Below are 16,273 nucleotides of genomic sequence, written 5' to 3'. Positions count from 1 at the left end.
AGGTACACATTACACTGATATATGTATGACATTTGTTATATGTATGTATGTATTTATCGTATTGAGAAGACATTGAAACATATACAGCTTTGTAGTTGTAAATAACCACTAGGTTCATGTGTAAAGAGATTTTTCAATATTTTTTGCACATCACAAAAAAATATAATTGCCTTTTTGCTAAAAATTTACAAATAACACTTAGACATGTACATATGTTGTTGTTTTAGTAAGAGTTAACATTTAAAAGAATTATGGTGTACAAGTAAGGGTAAAAATTATTTGCTAACGGTAATGTCTTGGAGTTGGCTGTGTTGTTTTTTATAGCAGGAATGTTAGTTGAAAAACTTGTTTTTGTTGTTGTTAGTGCATTTTCTTGTACATATATACGCGGTTATTTCAAATAGTTGACCATGCACATCGATAATACAGTTATGTGTTGCACAGTAGCATATACTCAGATATATATATAATTAATTATTAAATTTTGGTTTTGTTTTGTTTTTTTTCTCCATTTTGCAAATAAACATTTATAATTTCTTGTATTTGTATGATAACTTTACATATGTTTAACAATATTTTGTATTTGCTTAATATTTAATAAATAATTGTTTATGGTTTGTTGCTTGCGGTCTAAATCTAAACGCATTTTATTATGGCTTTAATTAAGCGTGTATTTATATATATGTATATGTGTGTGTGTGACGTTCAGTTTGTTGGTCACGCATGCGCCATTTACTCTCATAAGACGTACCGCTCCAATGGGCTGGATTGTAATGATTTTTGTTGAAGCAGCGACGCGTTAATCGGACAGCAAAGTGCAGCGCCGGCGCGACACACTGAACTCAAGTGTTTGGGTGTGTGTAATATTTTTGTTATTAATTAAATTTAATTAAATTGGCATACAACTTGTTTTACGCACAGTTTACGGAAACAATTTAACATTATAATTGTATTTTATATGAAATGAAAACAAAAAAATTTCGATAGCTTAAAAATTTATGAAAAAAATCCCGCTTCTAGCCAACCAAATTTAGCCCGTTTCGAACACGCCAGCATACCACGCGCCTGTAAATTAACTGTAATTACGAAAAATATAACACTAACTGTTAGTCTACATATAAACCATATCATTATAAACGCTTGCTTCTAAGTAACCAACACCTTTCACAGTGTAAAAAGAAAATTTGCATAAATAAACAACCGTTCCGTCGCACGCTCGCAGCATGCGCGCGCACTACTCAACACACACCGCCGCCGCCGTTTAGCGCGTTTACTTTTTCTTTACCGCTGCTGTTGTGGCGGCCTGTGTCTTTGCTGGCGTTGCAGGTGCAGCCTTCGGCTCCTTGGTCTCCGCTTTGCCGGCCTTCTCGCGCTCTTTCTCGCCACCGCCATTCTTCTGCTGTTGTTGTTGTTCTCCTTTCTCTTTTGCGCCAGTTGTTGTTGCTGCCGCAGTTGTTGGCTTGACCGCTGTCTCCTTCGTCGCTTTGGATGTTGTTGCCACTACCGCCGCCTCTTCACTTCCCGCTTCCTCTTCCTTTAGTATACCGGTTGTTGTTTCTTTTGCCTCCAATTCACGTTTTTCATTCGATTGATTTGCCGGTAGCGCCTTCAGTATCGCATGCACCTCTTCGGCCACGGCCATCAACACGAATTCGAATTGTTGCCGTGTGGCAACGAGGCCAGCACGTTGATCGCGCAAGTGTTCCAATGTGGCGGCGATATCGATTTCACGTGCTCCCTTATTCATGCGTCCCAACACCAGATCGAGCAGTATGTAGGCGCCAGTACGGCCGGCGCCGGCGCTGCCATGCACCACAATGGGGCAGGAGCGGCCGCGATAGGACTTGTTTACTTTTCTGGAAGACAAATTTTGAAAGAAAAGAGAAAGTTGTTAAAACCTTTTTTTTTTATAAGTTTTTACTTTCATTTTTTGCCGTTATTCTCCTCTTTTTCTAGTTATTTGTCCAGTTTTTGGTTCGACTCGATCACCTTATTTGTTCTTGTCTTTATCTCAAACGCAACTTTATTTTTATCTCAATCTCAGTCTCCGTCCCAAGCTCAGTCTCAATTTCAATCCCCATCCTAATCTCAATCTCATTATGAATAGTAATCTCAATATCAATCTCCTAATCCCAATTTCATCTCTTTTATCAATTATCATCTCATTCTAAATCACAATCTTAGTCTCTGTATCAGTCTCAATCTAAGTCTCAGTCTCAGTCTCTTTCTCTGTTTCTGTCTCTGTCTCTATCTCTGTGTCTGTCTCTGTCTCTGTCTCTGTCTCTATCTCTATCTCTGTCTCTGTCTCTGTCTCTGTCTCTGTCTCAGTCTTTCTCTCTCAGTCTCTCTCTCAGTCTCAGTCCCAGTATCAGTATCAGTATTAGTCTCTGTTTCTATCTCTGTTTCTGTCTTTGTCTCTGACTCAGTCTCAGTCTTTGTCTAAGTCTCTGCCTCAGTCTTAGTCCCTGTCACTGTCTTAGCCTTAGTCTCAATATGAGTTTCAGTGTCAGTCTCTGACTCTGTCTATGTCTCAGTCTCAGTTTCAGCCCCAGTCTCCGTCTTATTCTTATTCTCAGTCTCAGTCTCAGGCTCAGTCTAAGTCTAAGTCTAAGTCTAAGTCTAAGTCTAAGTCTAAGTCTAAGTCTAAGTCTAAGTCTAAGTCTAAGTCTAAGTCTAAGTCTCAGTCTCAGTCTCAGTCTCAGTCTCAGTCTCAGTCTCAGTCTCAATCTCAGTCTCAGTCGCAGTCTCAGTCTCAGTCTTAGTCTCAGTCTCAATCTTAGTTTCACTCTTAGTCTCAATCTCAATCACAATGCCAATACCAATTTCATCCCCATCGCTATCCATTTTTACTTACAATGTTTCCTTATCTCTATCTCTTTATCTAACTTTAACTCCAATTCTATCCCGATTCGAAACTCTATCTACTCTCTTCTTTCTAACTATCTCTATGATCTTATCTACTTTAACTTATTTCTGACTCTTACCTTCTGAAGTCTAATAATGCCTTAGCTTGCGCCGGTACTCCACCTTGTGGCCAAGAGAGGAAATGGAATTGTGTCACAGTTCGTGTTTCGCTGGTTCGCAAATTTTTCAAATAGAAAGAGCGTACTAAGTAATCATCACACCAAATGTGCTCGCTGACCAAGTGAACCTGAAAGATGATTATAAGACTTTAATTTAATTCCTTAACATGTTATTCTCGCACTCACCTCGTAGATGTGATAAACCTCAGCACCCTCCTCCGGCCAATAGCGTGCACAAGCGATTTCGCCATTCTCTTGTAAGCGACACAGTGAAACAATAACAACGGCACCTTGTTCCCAAATCATTTGCCAGAAATGTGCCAGGGTCGTGGGTAATGGTCCTTGTGCGGCGACGTACGCCGGAGCACGTGGATCGTGATCGGTCTGAAAGTATGAACGTTGAGAGATTTTGAATCGGTCGAAAATAGCTTGATCTGGTAGACGGTTTAAATATCAGACCAGACTTTATTTTGAATATTTATTTGGTAGAATGTGTTATGAAAAGTAAAATTATTCTTCACAATTGATACTCACAATAGTTGAAGCATTGATGTAATCCAATCCCTCAGCGTTGGCCAAGTGATTGAGCACAACACGCGAGTGATCATAAGGCAATGGAGCGCCTGGTCTATTCAAGTTAGCGCACTGCGGTTGTTGTGCGGCATCGCGTGCACTCGGTTCGGCTTCATAGCGGCACAAAGCCTCCCATTCCCGTTGTAGGCGGCCCTTATTACGTAAATGATCCTCCATGTAAGACTAAATCGTTGGAATATATTGTAAATTTCACATCAAAATTATGCTCTTTTCCTCAACTCACCAAAACCATATGCCCAGTAGAGATATCCATATTCGTTAGCGCCGGTTCCTCACTCCACGATGAGGTGCTTGAGCGTGATGATGGCGGTCGATCATTTTCCTTGCTTAGCGATGTTATGCGACCACTTGCCACCGGTTCGGGTGCGCTACTCTTGCCGGCCATGCGCGCACGGCACAGATCCTGATAGTCTTTGCTGCAACTCTCTGCGCCACCGATGCCCGATTGTAAACCACCCAGTTTGTCGCGTTTCTTGTCATGTCGCTTTATCAAGATGAGTGTTATGAAAATAACGATGACAGCAGCAGCGCCAGCACCAGCGAACATATACGCCATAATATGCGTCACATCGGGTCCTTGTTCGGCGAGCTCAATGCGCGATGACGAAACGCCATCCGTATCGTCTTTGATCTTATCGCCCACACCCGCGTGTAGTACGGTGAAGCCCAGACGTCGTAGTATATTATTCTTGACGCCGCGATTGTCGTTGATGGCGCGCGCTATGTCAGCGGCGGTCTTGTGCTCCGGGTTGTTTGAGTCCACCCGGAAAGAGACTTCGTGCGGTTGAACGCTGTGAGAAGGATAGAATGCAATTACATCATTACAAACATGAGAAGATCTTTTAGTACTTACGTTAAATAGGTAAAGTATCCTTGCATATGTAGTATATTGGCCAATTCGTTCATGATCCGCACACCGTCACTCCAGCTATCGATACTGTGTGGTAAATAGAAAGTTATATGGTGTTGGAAATCATTAGTTAGGTATTGTCTACTTACGGGTTCTTTACGAACACATGCGCATATTCGGTGTCGACTGTGTGCGGAGCATGATCTTCATCGGAGTGATCCTTCAGCACTTTCTTCTTCTTACTGCCCTCTTTACTGCCTTTAATATGTGCCGGCAGCACTTCCTTATTGCCAGCATTTACGGCTTCGGTTTTATTTTGCGTATCCTTTGATTCCACAGCATTTGGCGGCGGTCCGATTAATGGACCCGGCTTCTTCACATCTAAACGTTCGTGTCGTGTGAATCCAAACATGCTTTCGAGCAACTCACGTGCCTTGGCTTTGCGTACCTCCTCCTCATCCTCAGACACATAGACGAGACCACCCTCGGTAAAGACTGGTCGCGGTTTTTGTGCATTACGCGCATAAGTATTCGAGGAAAGCATCGCTTCCTCTTCGAATGGTGTCAAAGAGTTGCGAATGAGACTTTCCTCGAAAGCTAATTGCTTGCGTTCGGACTCGTTGGCAAAATCGTTTGCACTCGTACGTTTGTAGGTTGGCAACAACATTTGGTCAGTTTCATCAATCGCATTTGCCGTGAAGTCACTATTTAATAACGGTTCCTGCGGCAAGCCTTGCTCTGCGGCCAACTCACGAAAGAATGAACGTTGCACCGGCTTAGCTTTAGCTTTCATTGCCGCTTTGTTCGAAATACGCTTGAAAGAGCTGAAGCGTTCAGGGAAATACAATTCGTTGGAATCATTAGACAGTTCATCCGGTACAATAACTGGTTGTTGCTGCGTAGATGGTAGCACACGCGCCGCTGCCTCACGTTCGCGCTCCACCACTTGTTCCAATTTTTCAATCGCGCTACTCGGTTTACGTTGATACGGCTGCGGATCTGGTTCGGAGGCTGCCAACATCTGATAGAGTTCTAAACGATTACGCATTGCATTTTCCTGTGCCGCCTCCAACTCCGCTGCTTGCTCCAGTTGTTCGCGTTGTATGCGTGCACGTTCGTTCTCTAAATAGGTCTCCATTATATTCGGTGTGAGTTGTGGTGGCTCTTGTGCATCCGATTTTTCGAAATATGCCAGTTCTAGCGGATCGTGCCGCAGTTGACGTTGGTCCTGCAGCTGCAACTGATGCAAAATGGTGTTGAGACTATTTGCATCTTCATTCCGTTGTTGTGTTCTCTGTTGCTTTTTCAGTGGCGGATAGAAATATCCACCATCCACATATTCTTGTTCGGGTGGTGTGAAGCGTACGAAAGCCATAGCGCCGGCAGGATCGATATCGGTAGGTGTGGGTGCCAAATTTGCGCAAAGATTCGGTGGTAGTTGGGTCTGTTTCTGTAGTGAGTAGAGTGTTCCTTGTATACGGCACTGTACATAGGGATGATCCCAGCCGAGTCCGGCGCCCTGCAACTCCTCCAACATAGTGGCGAGTGTACGAGATTGCTCCTCGGTGAGCGGTGTTCTGTGGAGGAGGGTTGATTTTGTATATTAGTTTGTTTTTTTCTTCTTAACTATTATGAAAACTTACTTTTCAATGTCCTCCACATCTACGCCAGTTGTTGGTATACATTTTCCAAAGATGTTATCTGTGTGAGGTTGGAGAATATTATTGTTTGGTATAATAAGTGAGCTTTAGTTTGATTATTGATATGACTAAACCTGAAGATAACGCTTGTTTTAAGTGCTTGGCCCACATACTACTTTGTCCCTGACCGAGAGTCTCTGTTAGTTTAGTAATATGTTTATAAACTTCAAAAGTATAGACTTGTCTTCTGTAGCAGATCTACAGGGTCGTCCGGAAAATAATAGGACTGATTTTCTTTCGACTGTACTTCGGAGGGTGCCGACTGGATTCGGTAGAGGGCGTTCCTAGCTAACGAACGAGCGGCGGGTCAGTTGTCTTCGAGCACCTGGAGAGTCAGGACAAACATTTTCGCGCGACGTGTTCCTGTGAGTGGTGCAAGCCGAAAATGCAGCGTTCATTAGAGCAGAGGTACGTGGTTAAATTCTGTGTGAAACTCGGTAAATCTGCGAGAGACACGAATGATATGATCAAGCAGGCTTAGCCAGATGTTGCTTTAGCAAGAAGTGGTGTGTTTCGGTGGCGCCAGGTCTTTTTGGAGGCTCGGGAAGAGGTCGCTTATAAAGACCGGAAAAATGAGCAAATCCAAAGTGAAAACGATGCCCTTTTTCTTCTTTGACATCGAAGGCATAGTCCACCATGAATTTGATCCTCCTAGACAAACCGTCAACGCCAGATTTTACGTGGAAGTTCTCAAGCCATTCAAATGAAGGGTCCATCGGGTCCGACAAGACATCGCAGCCGATTGGTGGCCCTCCGGACTTTTTTTTGTTTCCTTGCCTGAAAAAGCCAATGAAAGGCAAATATTTTGAGACGATAGAGGGGATCCAAGCAGCATGTACCTTGGCTTTCAAGGCTATTCCGGAGAATGCCTTCCGTGACGCCTTCAATGCTTGGAAATTGCGCTGGCAGCGCTGCACTGACGCAGAAGAAGCTTATTTTGAAAGTGTTTAAAGAATTACAACGATTGGTTCAATAAATTTCTTTAAATCGACTCAGTCCAATTACTTTCCGGATAAACGCTGTATATACCGAAAGGCCAGGAAATGATGACGAACTTAAGTACTTAAAATGTGATTTCTGCATTGAAGTCTTAAATTCGATCTTGAGAATATCACAAGTTAGCTGGTTCGATACCGTGAGGGTATCAAAATTTCGTCCTATACTTGAAATGATTTTACTTCGAAATATCGGATTGAAAGAGTTAGAAAATGGAGCATCGGTAATACCAATCTGACATTCTCCTGAATTTTTTTTAATTTTTTGAGCACAAAAATCTGTGCTTTGTATTCCTCGAGATAGTTGAGTCATGAGAGCAGACCCTGTTTAGTAGACTCTGTATGATATTTCTGTATTATACAATCAGAGAGCTCATATAAAGCCTATATTAAAATCAAGCTAAACCATATTTATTTTAATATGCTAATAATATTTTTCGCTACTTATTATTATTAGTGACAATATAAATTACTCACCATCAAAACAGACCTCGCTCCCCTGAAGGCAAAGTGTTCGCACAAATTGGCAACCTGCAATGGAGCAAAGAAGAAAATAAATGAGATTTGAATTATATATAAATATATATACACATATAGTGAATGCTTTCAGACAATAAGAATATGTTTAGTCATTAGTTATAAGAGCTCCATTGTCCAACTGCGTATTGTAGCGGAATGCATACAAATATTTTGAGTAGCAAATTGGCCGCTCTTTTGTTGAAATTACTTATATAATTTACTATTCTTGTGTGAGAAATCACAGCTGTTATAATTTACTATTCTTGTGTGAGAAATCACAGCTGTTACTCATATCTTCATATCACTTTATTTTAATGCTCTGTTTGCTGTAGAAGAATAGGGGAATTGGAATATTATTGGCAATTTTCTTTGACAACTTCGAGTATATTTTAAAGTGTTCTGAAATTTGTGGCTCAGAGTGAAAAATGTGTTATATTTCATAATCATAATCGCTCAATGAAACGAATAATAAAGATTTTTCTTTATTCATTCCGCGTTCCTTTTGGAAAACCCTATGTATTTGTAGGGAAATCCTTGCTGTTGCTTGATGAGTTGCTGGATATTGATTCATGTTACTGTCGTCTAGAAACTTTGATCTAGCATCTAAAACTCTCGAAATTTATTGAGCACAGATAACTAGTGATTCATTCCTCTTCATCTCGCTTGTCTATTGGAGTTGAGGCTTATATGCTGGTTTGTCCTTCTTTAAAAATACTTGAAAATTTGTGAAGCTCATACTCCTGAAGTACCGTACTTGAGTCACAATGAACATAAGTCACTGTCAATGCACTTTTCGACGTCGAATAGACACTTGTTACTCAAAGATACTCCGGCCAACCTAAAAAAAGTTGAGTATGATTTCGGATTTTGACTTTTTCGCCGATTTCGGTGTCTCTTTACTAGAGGAAGACCATACAATTATCAAAATTGAAAGTATTTCTTCGTCGTTTTCGGTGTCTCTTTCCGGCCAAGACCTCACAATTATCGAAATTGAACGTAACTAGCAATGAAATTTCGACTGACATAGAGCTGGAGACATTATTCTGATGGGTAAAGCTTATTTGCCATTTGAGGATTTGTCTTTCACATGTTCTCGAACCTTTCGGTTTACAAGCTTCCTTGAATCCAACCCTATTTTAAACATCCAATGTTTTGGAAGTGAAGCTTGGGTTATTGACTAATTTCGATAATTGTTCGAGAAGGCTTCAAAAAATTATTTATGCTATAGGTAGAACTCGAGTGGATGGGGAGGATGCTCTGGAGAATAGGCGCAGTGAGTTTTTCACGGATGCGTGAAGCTAGGAGGGGAGTTTACTGTAAGTAAACTCTCTGTCATTCTTAGCTTTAGGCAACCGGACGACTGTATTGTCTGTTAGGTAAAAGTGCTCTAAAGTTGGCGGATGACGTGCTGCTACGAAGGACAACTACTTTCGGGGTGGTGAGCATTTACTCCGACAACAAAGTGGCTCGTTAACTGTACATTCAAAAGCTAGTCCAGCAGTGTCAGTCCCACCGGAAATAGCATTCAGCTACTTCATTATAATGCCCGTTTGGGTGCGTGGTCATAGCCGAATCGCTGGCGATTGCAAAACCGATAAGCCTTGTCCCGCTCACATCGGAATGCAGATCTCCACTGGCATTTCGCGTTAAGCACTGGAAAAATTTACCTCGCGGACGCTTAGAAGGCGCTGATCGACGACCCGCTTCTGAGTGACTGCAATATCCTTATGGTCTAGAGTAGTTCGCTAAAGATCTTCTGAACTATGTCTCTTTAACGAAGTCCATATTGCCGCAGTAGTAGGGGTTATTACTGGTCATTGCTCAATAAGTATTTTGGGGTAGGACCTTGAAGGAAGGTAAGTGAAAACATTCAGCCACCTTGTCCTCCATTGTCCAAACTTTGTAAGGCTGAGTATGAAGCATCCTGATAACATTTCCTTCTTCGAGCCAGGATATATAGCAAAAACTGACATCAGCAATTTGTAAGGGTCTTATGATCCATTATATATTAGTGTTGGGTAACACAATGGACCGGATTCTCAGTAGTTTTTAGCTGCTTATGAATAACTACTGGATTTCGCTTCGATTTGACATTCCTGGATGACATATATCTCTTTTCTCAGCCAATCTTTTGTCGTCTGGAACGAAATATATTGAATATTTTTGGTGAGAAGACTATTTGGCAGCGCCCAGCATATTCGTTGTCACAGTTTTGCAATGAACTTATTGTTGTATAGTTTCAGGGCTGCTTATTAGCTTTTCCTGTGGTTTCGATGGCGGATTATTTGATAAGGTATTGTTTTGGTTGTCCATTAAAAAATTTGGGGGGGAAAACTTAGCAGGGTTGCATTCTCTTTATATGTACTCAATATTGTTTGTTCTACATTTTTAGTTCGAAAAAAATCCTACGCTCTTGTTTTCTTTAGATTATACAACACTTGGAATCCAAACAAAAAATACAAAACCCACATCAATTTGGCTGATATAAAGGCTAAAAAGTGTTGTCTAACGGTACTTTGAAATATTGCACAGCACTCTATGCTATTAAAAGTATAGACGCGAGTGAAAACCTCACAACTACATACACATATACATATATATGATAGCTGGCGCGCCGCTTAGTCCCACGCATGGCGAAAGAATATCAAAGGCGCGCTGTCAAAGCGAAAAAGCTGTGTCGCAACCGGTGACTTATATTCGGCGAGTTAACCGAGCTTACGATTTTCATCACTCAGTGTGCCCCTCCAAGGCAAATATAAGCTTACAAAGCGGAAAGCCTACACTCAACACCTTCGCACACACACATAGGCACACGCGCCGTGCTACTGTTGCATATTGTTGTTATTATTGTTGGTTTTACTCTCTTTTCGCTTATTCATTGTTGCGTATAGATATGTATATGCGTTTATATATCCGTGTGTGCGCCTCCTTATTTGTTGCTGCAAGCATTTTCGGAAGTCCTTCAAATCTAAAGGCAAGCATCAGCACCACAAAAGCAACAATAAACACCAAACAACGTGGCCACGTTACAACTGAGTTATTCTTGCGGTTTCAACGCTTCGCCGAGTGTTCGCCACAGATAAAGTAAATCTATGGTCTGGCAGGGAGTAAGTTTGCGTGTGTATGTGTGTGTGTGTGTGAGTGCGCTCAAAGGCATATAATTGCACACTCATGGCTGTACGCATTGTTAATCCTGTCAACCTTAGCTGTGTTGCGGCGCCCGAAAGCATACTTTGATGGCACCGAAAAGCGTATATCTTCCTACAGGCACTTTGACAGCGGCGCCAATCCGTTTGTGTTGCGCGTGAACGTGGTGACTGGCGCTTATTTCGATTACAGCATTGCTCAACAAATTCCTAAGTGCTGGAGTGGGAGAAAGTACATCACAGCGTTATAATATTATAACTTTATATGCTTTGTATTATTGGCAAGCGGCTTAAATATTATTTTGGATCGGTTTTATAGTATTTTTGAGTTTCAATTCCAATTTTGGGATTAAAAATAAAAATTTCAATTTATTACCAAGTTCAGTTTTTAATTCGGTCAGTTTGGAATTAAAAATTATAATTTTTTATAATAACAATATCAGTTTTAAATTGGGTTTGAGATAGATCAGCAGTCATTAGTAATATATGACAACCGTAGAGTAATATTTAGCATGAGAAATTCGAATATTGCTGTATGTCGGTAGATCATAGAATTTTAAAGGGTATTGATAACACATGATAGATCAGACCGATGACAGGTGACAGGTGACAAGTGTCATGTTAGGTGTTAACTGTGACATATGAAAATCAACATGAAAAAAGCGTTATAGTCAATATAAAAGCTGAACTGAAAATATATTTTTTTGAAATGAGTGACCAGAGAACATGAAAATAGCAGTGATAATGGATATATGACAGATGACAAATGTCAAGCCTAGCTACAAAGGGCTGGTTATCACTGAGAAGAGAGATACCAATTTAAATATTTTTTTGTATTGTATTGAATAAATTCTTTTATATGCTTTCAACATACTTTTTACGTCCTAAACAATTGAGACAAGCTTTCCGACTTTCTTTATATACGCATGTATGCATACCAATCACTAATGTTTTTGAGATATCGAACTGACATTTTGCACAAGCGCTATTCTCCTCAAGAAGCTGCTTATTTGTCAAAATCACTGATATCGGTCGACTATAACATATAGCTGTCATACAAACTGCGCGCTCAAAATTAAGCCCTCATATGGAAAACTTCTTTATTATACAACTTATCTTCACGAAATTCGGTATAGATTATTATATAAGGCAAAGGTACCATCTCCGAAGAAATAGTTCAGATTGGAGTACTATAGCATGTAGCTGCCATACAAACTGACCGATCAAAATCAAAATTTTGTATTGAAAACTTCTTTATTTGATAAGATATTTGCACGAAATTGCGAATACATTATTGACCAAGGCAAAAGAACAATGTCCGAATATATTGTACAGATTGGACCACTATAGCATACTATAGTTGCCATAAAAACTGAACGATAAAAATAAAGTTAAAAATCTTTATAAAAGATCCACTAGCTCCTGGTTAGTGTACCTTCACAAATTTACTGTGACAGCACCGAAGCTATGGTACACTACACAGGAGCTAGTGGATATATATATATATATAGAAATTAGTGAGAGAAAAATATATGTAAATAAAGAGCAAATCTATAATAAATTTTATTATAATTTTTATTTATCTCAAAGCCTAGCCTCTCAATTCACCCAATTAAAGTAAATTAAAAAAATTAAGAAAAAATCGCCACTACAACCCGTGCCAGCCTTTCAAGCTGGAATTTCTCATACACAGCAGCTATCTCATCACATGCTTCCTTTCGCATGCCTGCGTGCTTACATTTCATTTGTGCTACGCTTTTAATTACCCAGCTGTCCATTTATCTGTTGCGCTTTCGTTGTACTTGTTGTTGTGTCTGCGCCCATTGAATATTTGCTGCTAAAAAAATTGAAACAAAAGACGTACATATAAAGAAAATGCCAACGTCACTCATACGCCACGGCGTCTCTTATGACAGTAACAACCATTGACGTCAGTTCAGCGAGTCGGTCCTTTTGCCTACGCAAAGCTGTCATTCCAGCTGCGCCTAAAAGTTTGCTTTTTTCGTCGTTTAATATTTTTTTGGGTTTTTCATGTGTGTGCGTGTGCGTGTGCTTGTTTGATGTGCTTTTCAGCTGTTATTTCCTTCCTTTTATGCTTTCATCACTCAGCCGGCACTCAGCCGCACACATATTACGTTGACATGCTTGTCATTGACAAACATCTGTGTGTTTGTTGTTTTCTTTTGTTTTTGTTATTTGCTTTGTTGCACGAAAAGCGTTATTATTTTATGTATGTATGTATGTGTTGGTTTGTGTAACATCCGCTTTGTGGTTTTGCGTAAAATCATTTGTGTCTAATTTACAAGCACAAATTTGTGTATTTACTTGTCTATTTGTAGCAACATGTTTGCATATTAATTAACACTGTGCGGCGCTCATTTGTTGCTTTGTCAATTTGGCCATGCTTATATATAATTTTAGCCAAATAAAGTACTTAATGCCTAATTAATTGCGGCAACACTGCTTTGTGGGTGAGAAAGTCACTTGGTCAGCGTGTATATTACTTGGAAATATCTAATTTTTTTGTTTTTGGTTATTATTTGAAATGTGATACTTTAAGTGCTTCACACCTCTACCTCACACCATAAGCAGGTCTAAATGCTTTTTGGAAGACAAATTGTTTTAAATTATAAAACAATTATTTTCTGAATTTATTGAGTACTTGGACCACTGGGAAATCTTTTAGTATATAATTTCAATACATTGTCGATTATTCCAGTAGTTTTTTATTTGCATCAAATGAAGGAATAGTTTACTCATACATATTAGTAGCTTCTGTGAACATATTTTTTCCACCTTTGTGAGGCGATGTCTCGATGAAGATTAAAACAGTGACCTTATAGTCTTAAACGCATATTCAGAAATTAGTAATTCTTTCATAAAAAAGTTAGGAAAGCGGAAACAGATTTAGAGTCTCAGGAAAGAACTATAAAGATGTCAAACAACCCAAAAAGATGAATAGGGTAAAAAAAGTCGATGTAAAAAACCTAGGAATTCTTCAAAAAATTTCAGACCTTTTTAACTATGAAGAATATAATTTTTAAACCTCTTAAGGTTTTATCTTCTTAACTGTTTAATAATTCATTGAGATTAACGTACTTGTATACTTGAAAAAACCGTCCGAGTAAAATGTTTCCTCGATTCTTCAGGCTCTCTGCCATTACCAATACTCTTAAAAAGTTTCTTACCAAAGCTTGTCAAACAAATAGCTTTGGAATATGCGCTTAGAATGAAGTTACTCAAGGTTTTAGCTTCTTAACTGTTTAATAAATCGTTGAGATTAACGTATGCTTGAAGAAAATTTCACAGAAAAATATTTCCTAGATTCCCACGTGATTCCAAACGATTTAACGCCTTAAAATGTTTATTCTAAAAAAACAACAAACTAAAAACAAAAAGTTATGAGAAATAACGCACAGTCAAATTAATTTAGCACATTTGGATTATAATTGAGAAACCAGTTTTTGCCTTTCGCACTGCCGGCTACTCGATTAATGCTATTCTCAATTAATGACCAGCTGTTATATATATAATATATTTGCTTGTGTTCTTTATTTTGTATTTATTGTAAAGATTAAAATTAATCAGCTGATTATTATTTTATCATTGCACCCAACCAAATTTACAGTCTAGACATCAACCCAAAAAAAGCTGCATTTCAGTTTCAACTTAATTTAAGTTTGATTAAGCATAAATTTAGCCAAATAAGATTCTTATTTTGTATGGGAAATCGAACTAAATAAGTGATTTAGTTGAGGAAAGGCTGGTTAATTGATCAATCAATTCCTGTGCGAAAAGGCTGTAAGTAACCTTATCACCTAGATAAAAAATTGAGGAATTTCTTGTAATTGTGATTTTTTAATCAATTTAGCATTTAGTTCTCGATTTTTAAGGTCACTTCTAATCTTTACGGGTTAAATTGGGTTAAGTTAGACGGCTGATCTAGAGTGATCTCTCACGATCTGTTATATGTAGTCCTTTGTGAAGCTATAGAAAGGAAGAACTCCTATGTGTGAACTTAAAAATAAAACGCGTTACGCTCAAGAAGGAAGTATTGAGTTCTTTCCACTCTTTAGAGCTTAGGCCAGTCCATTTTTCAAAACATCGTTTATTATTATTTTTTTTGGCTTAAACTACATTTTAAGATTTCGAAAGTATAATTTAATTTATATAATGCAAGTAAAGACCCTCTCCAAAAAAGTGATTCCGAAGATTGATCCAGTAGACGCCATTTCTTATCAAAATTTCAACAGATTGCCCAATTTTTCAGACTTTCAAATATATGAGCAATATATATACGTACAGTTGTAAAGAAAGAATTCGGCGTTTTGTCCAGTATTTCCTAAAAAAATTGCCAATTTCTAGCTTTTTTGAGAGCAATTAGCATAAGGAAGATGTATGGATAAAATATAGGTACATATAATAGATAGTGTAACTTGATTATTATTTCATTGTTGAAATAGTAGTTGAAAAAGGTCATGGGCGACCAGAAAAATTCAAGATGAGAAACTGGCGAAATTGAAAACCCAGACTCGACGCAAACTATTGCCAAACACAAAAAAAGTTCGTACATTTTTTGAAAGTCACTCAAGTAGTCATTTCAAATCGGAAATTGGGTGTCAGATAATTTAAAGCCAAGAGGCGCCAAAAGACAGTTTTGACATGAAGTGCTGCTTGAACTCTACAAAAAGTCAGAAGGGTGGGCTGTATTACGAGCTTCTAAAACAGGATGAAACGAAGTCGGCTTTGCATCGAATTGTGAGTGGTTATGTAGAATAGAACCATTACGACAATCCTAAATGCAAAAAATCATATGTGAAACCTGACCAACCAACCAAATCAACGGCAAAGTCCAATAACCATGACGCCAAAGCAATGCTCTGTTTTTGTTGGGTTTAGAAGGGTGTTCTGTATTACGAGCTTCTAAAATCTGGTGGGTTGTTGGGTGCGCTACCGCCCAGAACTTATCAAATTAAAAATAGTGATTGCTAAAAAATGCGCGTAATTCGCTAATAGGAGCGAGGCATGCATTTTCCATCATGACAACACTCGGCCTTATATACACGAACTAAGTTCAAGTTTTTAAGGTATTGATCTGAAATTTCGATGACGCCCTTTTCTCTCCGAGGAACTGCTCACTTGTCGGAACCGCCGATATCAGACCACTATAATTTACTATAACTAACACAAAAGCTGACGAGCTAAGTCATTGTATAGAAAACTTTTTCATTTGAAGAGATATCTTTAAGAATTTTGACGCAAGTTATTTTCTGAGAAAATAGTGGCATTTTCGAAGAAATTGTTCAGATCGGATCACTATATCATATAGCTGCCGTACAAACTGAACGATAGGAATCAAGTGTTTGTATGGAAAGCTTTTTAAGTTGAATGAGATAGCTTCACGAAATTTGGCATGGGTTGTTTCCAAGGACAATCGTCTAATCTC

The 16,273-nt window shown here is 39.0% G+C and overlaps 1 protein-coding gene across 2 annotated transcripts in view; it reads right to left on the bottom strand.

Annotated features, from left to right (window-relative positions):
* Positions 1-615: 615 nt before the first annotated feature.
* LOC120769264 (receptor-type tyrosine-protein phosphatase N2) overlaps positions 616-16,273 on the bottom strand; it is a 155,860-nt gene continuing 140,202 nt past the window's right edge. For both annotated transcript variants that reach the window (XM_040096169.1, XM_040096168.1), the window contains exons 3-11: positions 7,640-7,693; positions 6,111-6,168; positions 4,617-6,044; positions 4,471-4,554; positions 3,841-4,408; positions 3,558-3,779; positions 3,210-3,407; positions 2,985-3,151; positions 616-1,856 (exon numbers count right to left, since the gene is read on the bottom strand). In XM_040096169.1, the coding sequence (XP_039952103.1) occupies positions 1,271-1,856; positions 2,985-3,151; positions 3,210-3,407; positions 3,558-3,779; positions 3,841-4,408; positions 4,471-4,554; positions 4,617-6,044; positions 6,111-6,168; positions 7,640-7,693 (3,365 nt within the window). In that variant the 3' untranslated portion in view covers positions 616-1,270. The remainder of the gene's footprint in view (positions 1,857-2,984; positions 3,152-3,209; positions 3,408-3,557; positions 3,780-3,840; positions 4,409-4,470; positions 4,555-4,616; positions 6,045-6,110; positions 6,169-7,639; positions 7,694-16,273) is intronic.

Source organism: Bactrocera tryoni, chromosome 2 (assembly GCF_016617805.1).
Source record: "Bactrocera tryoni isolate S06 chromosome 2, CSIRO_BtryS06_freeze2, whole genome shotgun sequence".
Taxonomy (NCBI): Eukaryota; Metazoa; Arthropoda; class Insecta; order Diptera; family Tephritidae; genus Bactrocera; species Bactrocera tryoni.
The sequence above is the reverse complement of the archived record's forward strand: the minus strand, read 5'-3'. Positions and strand labels throughout refer to the sequence as shown.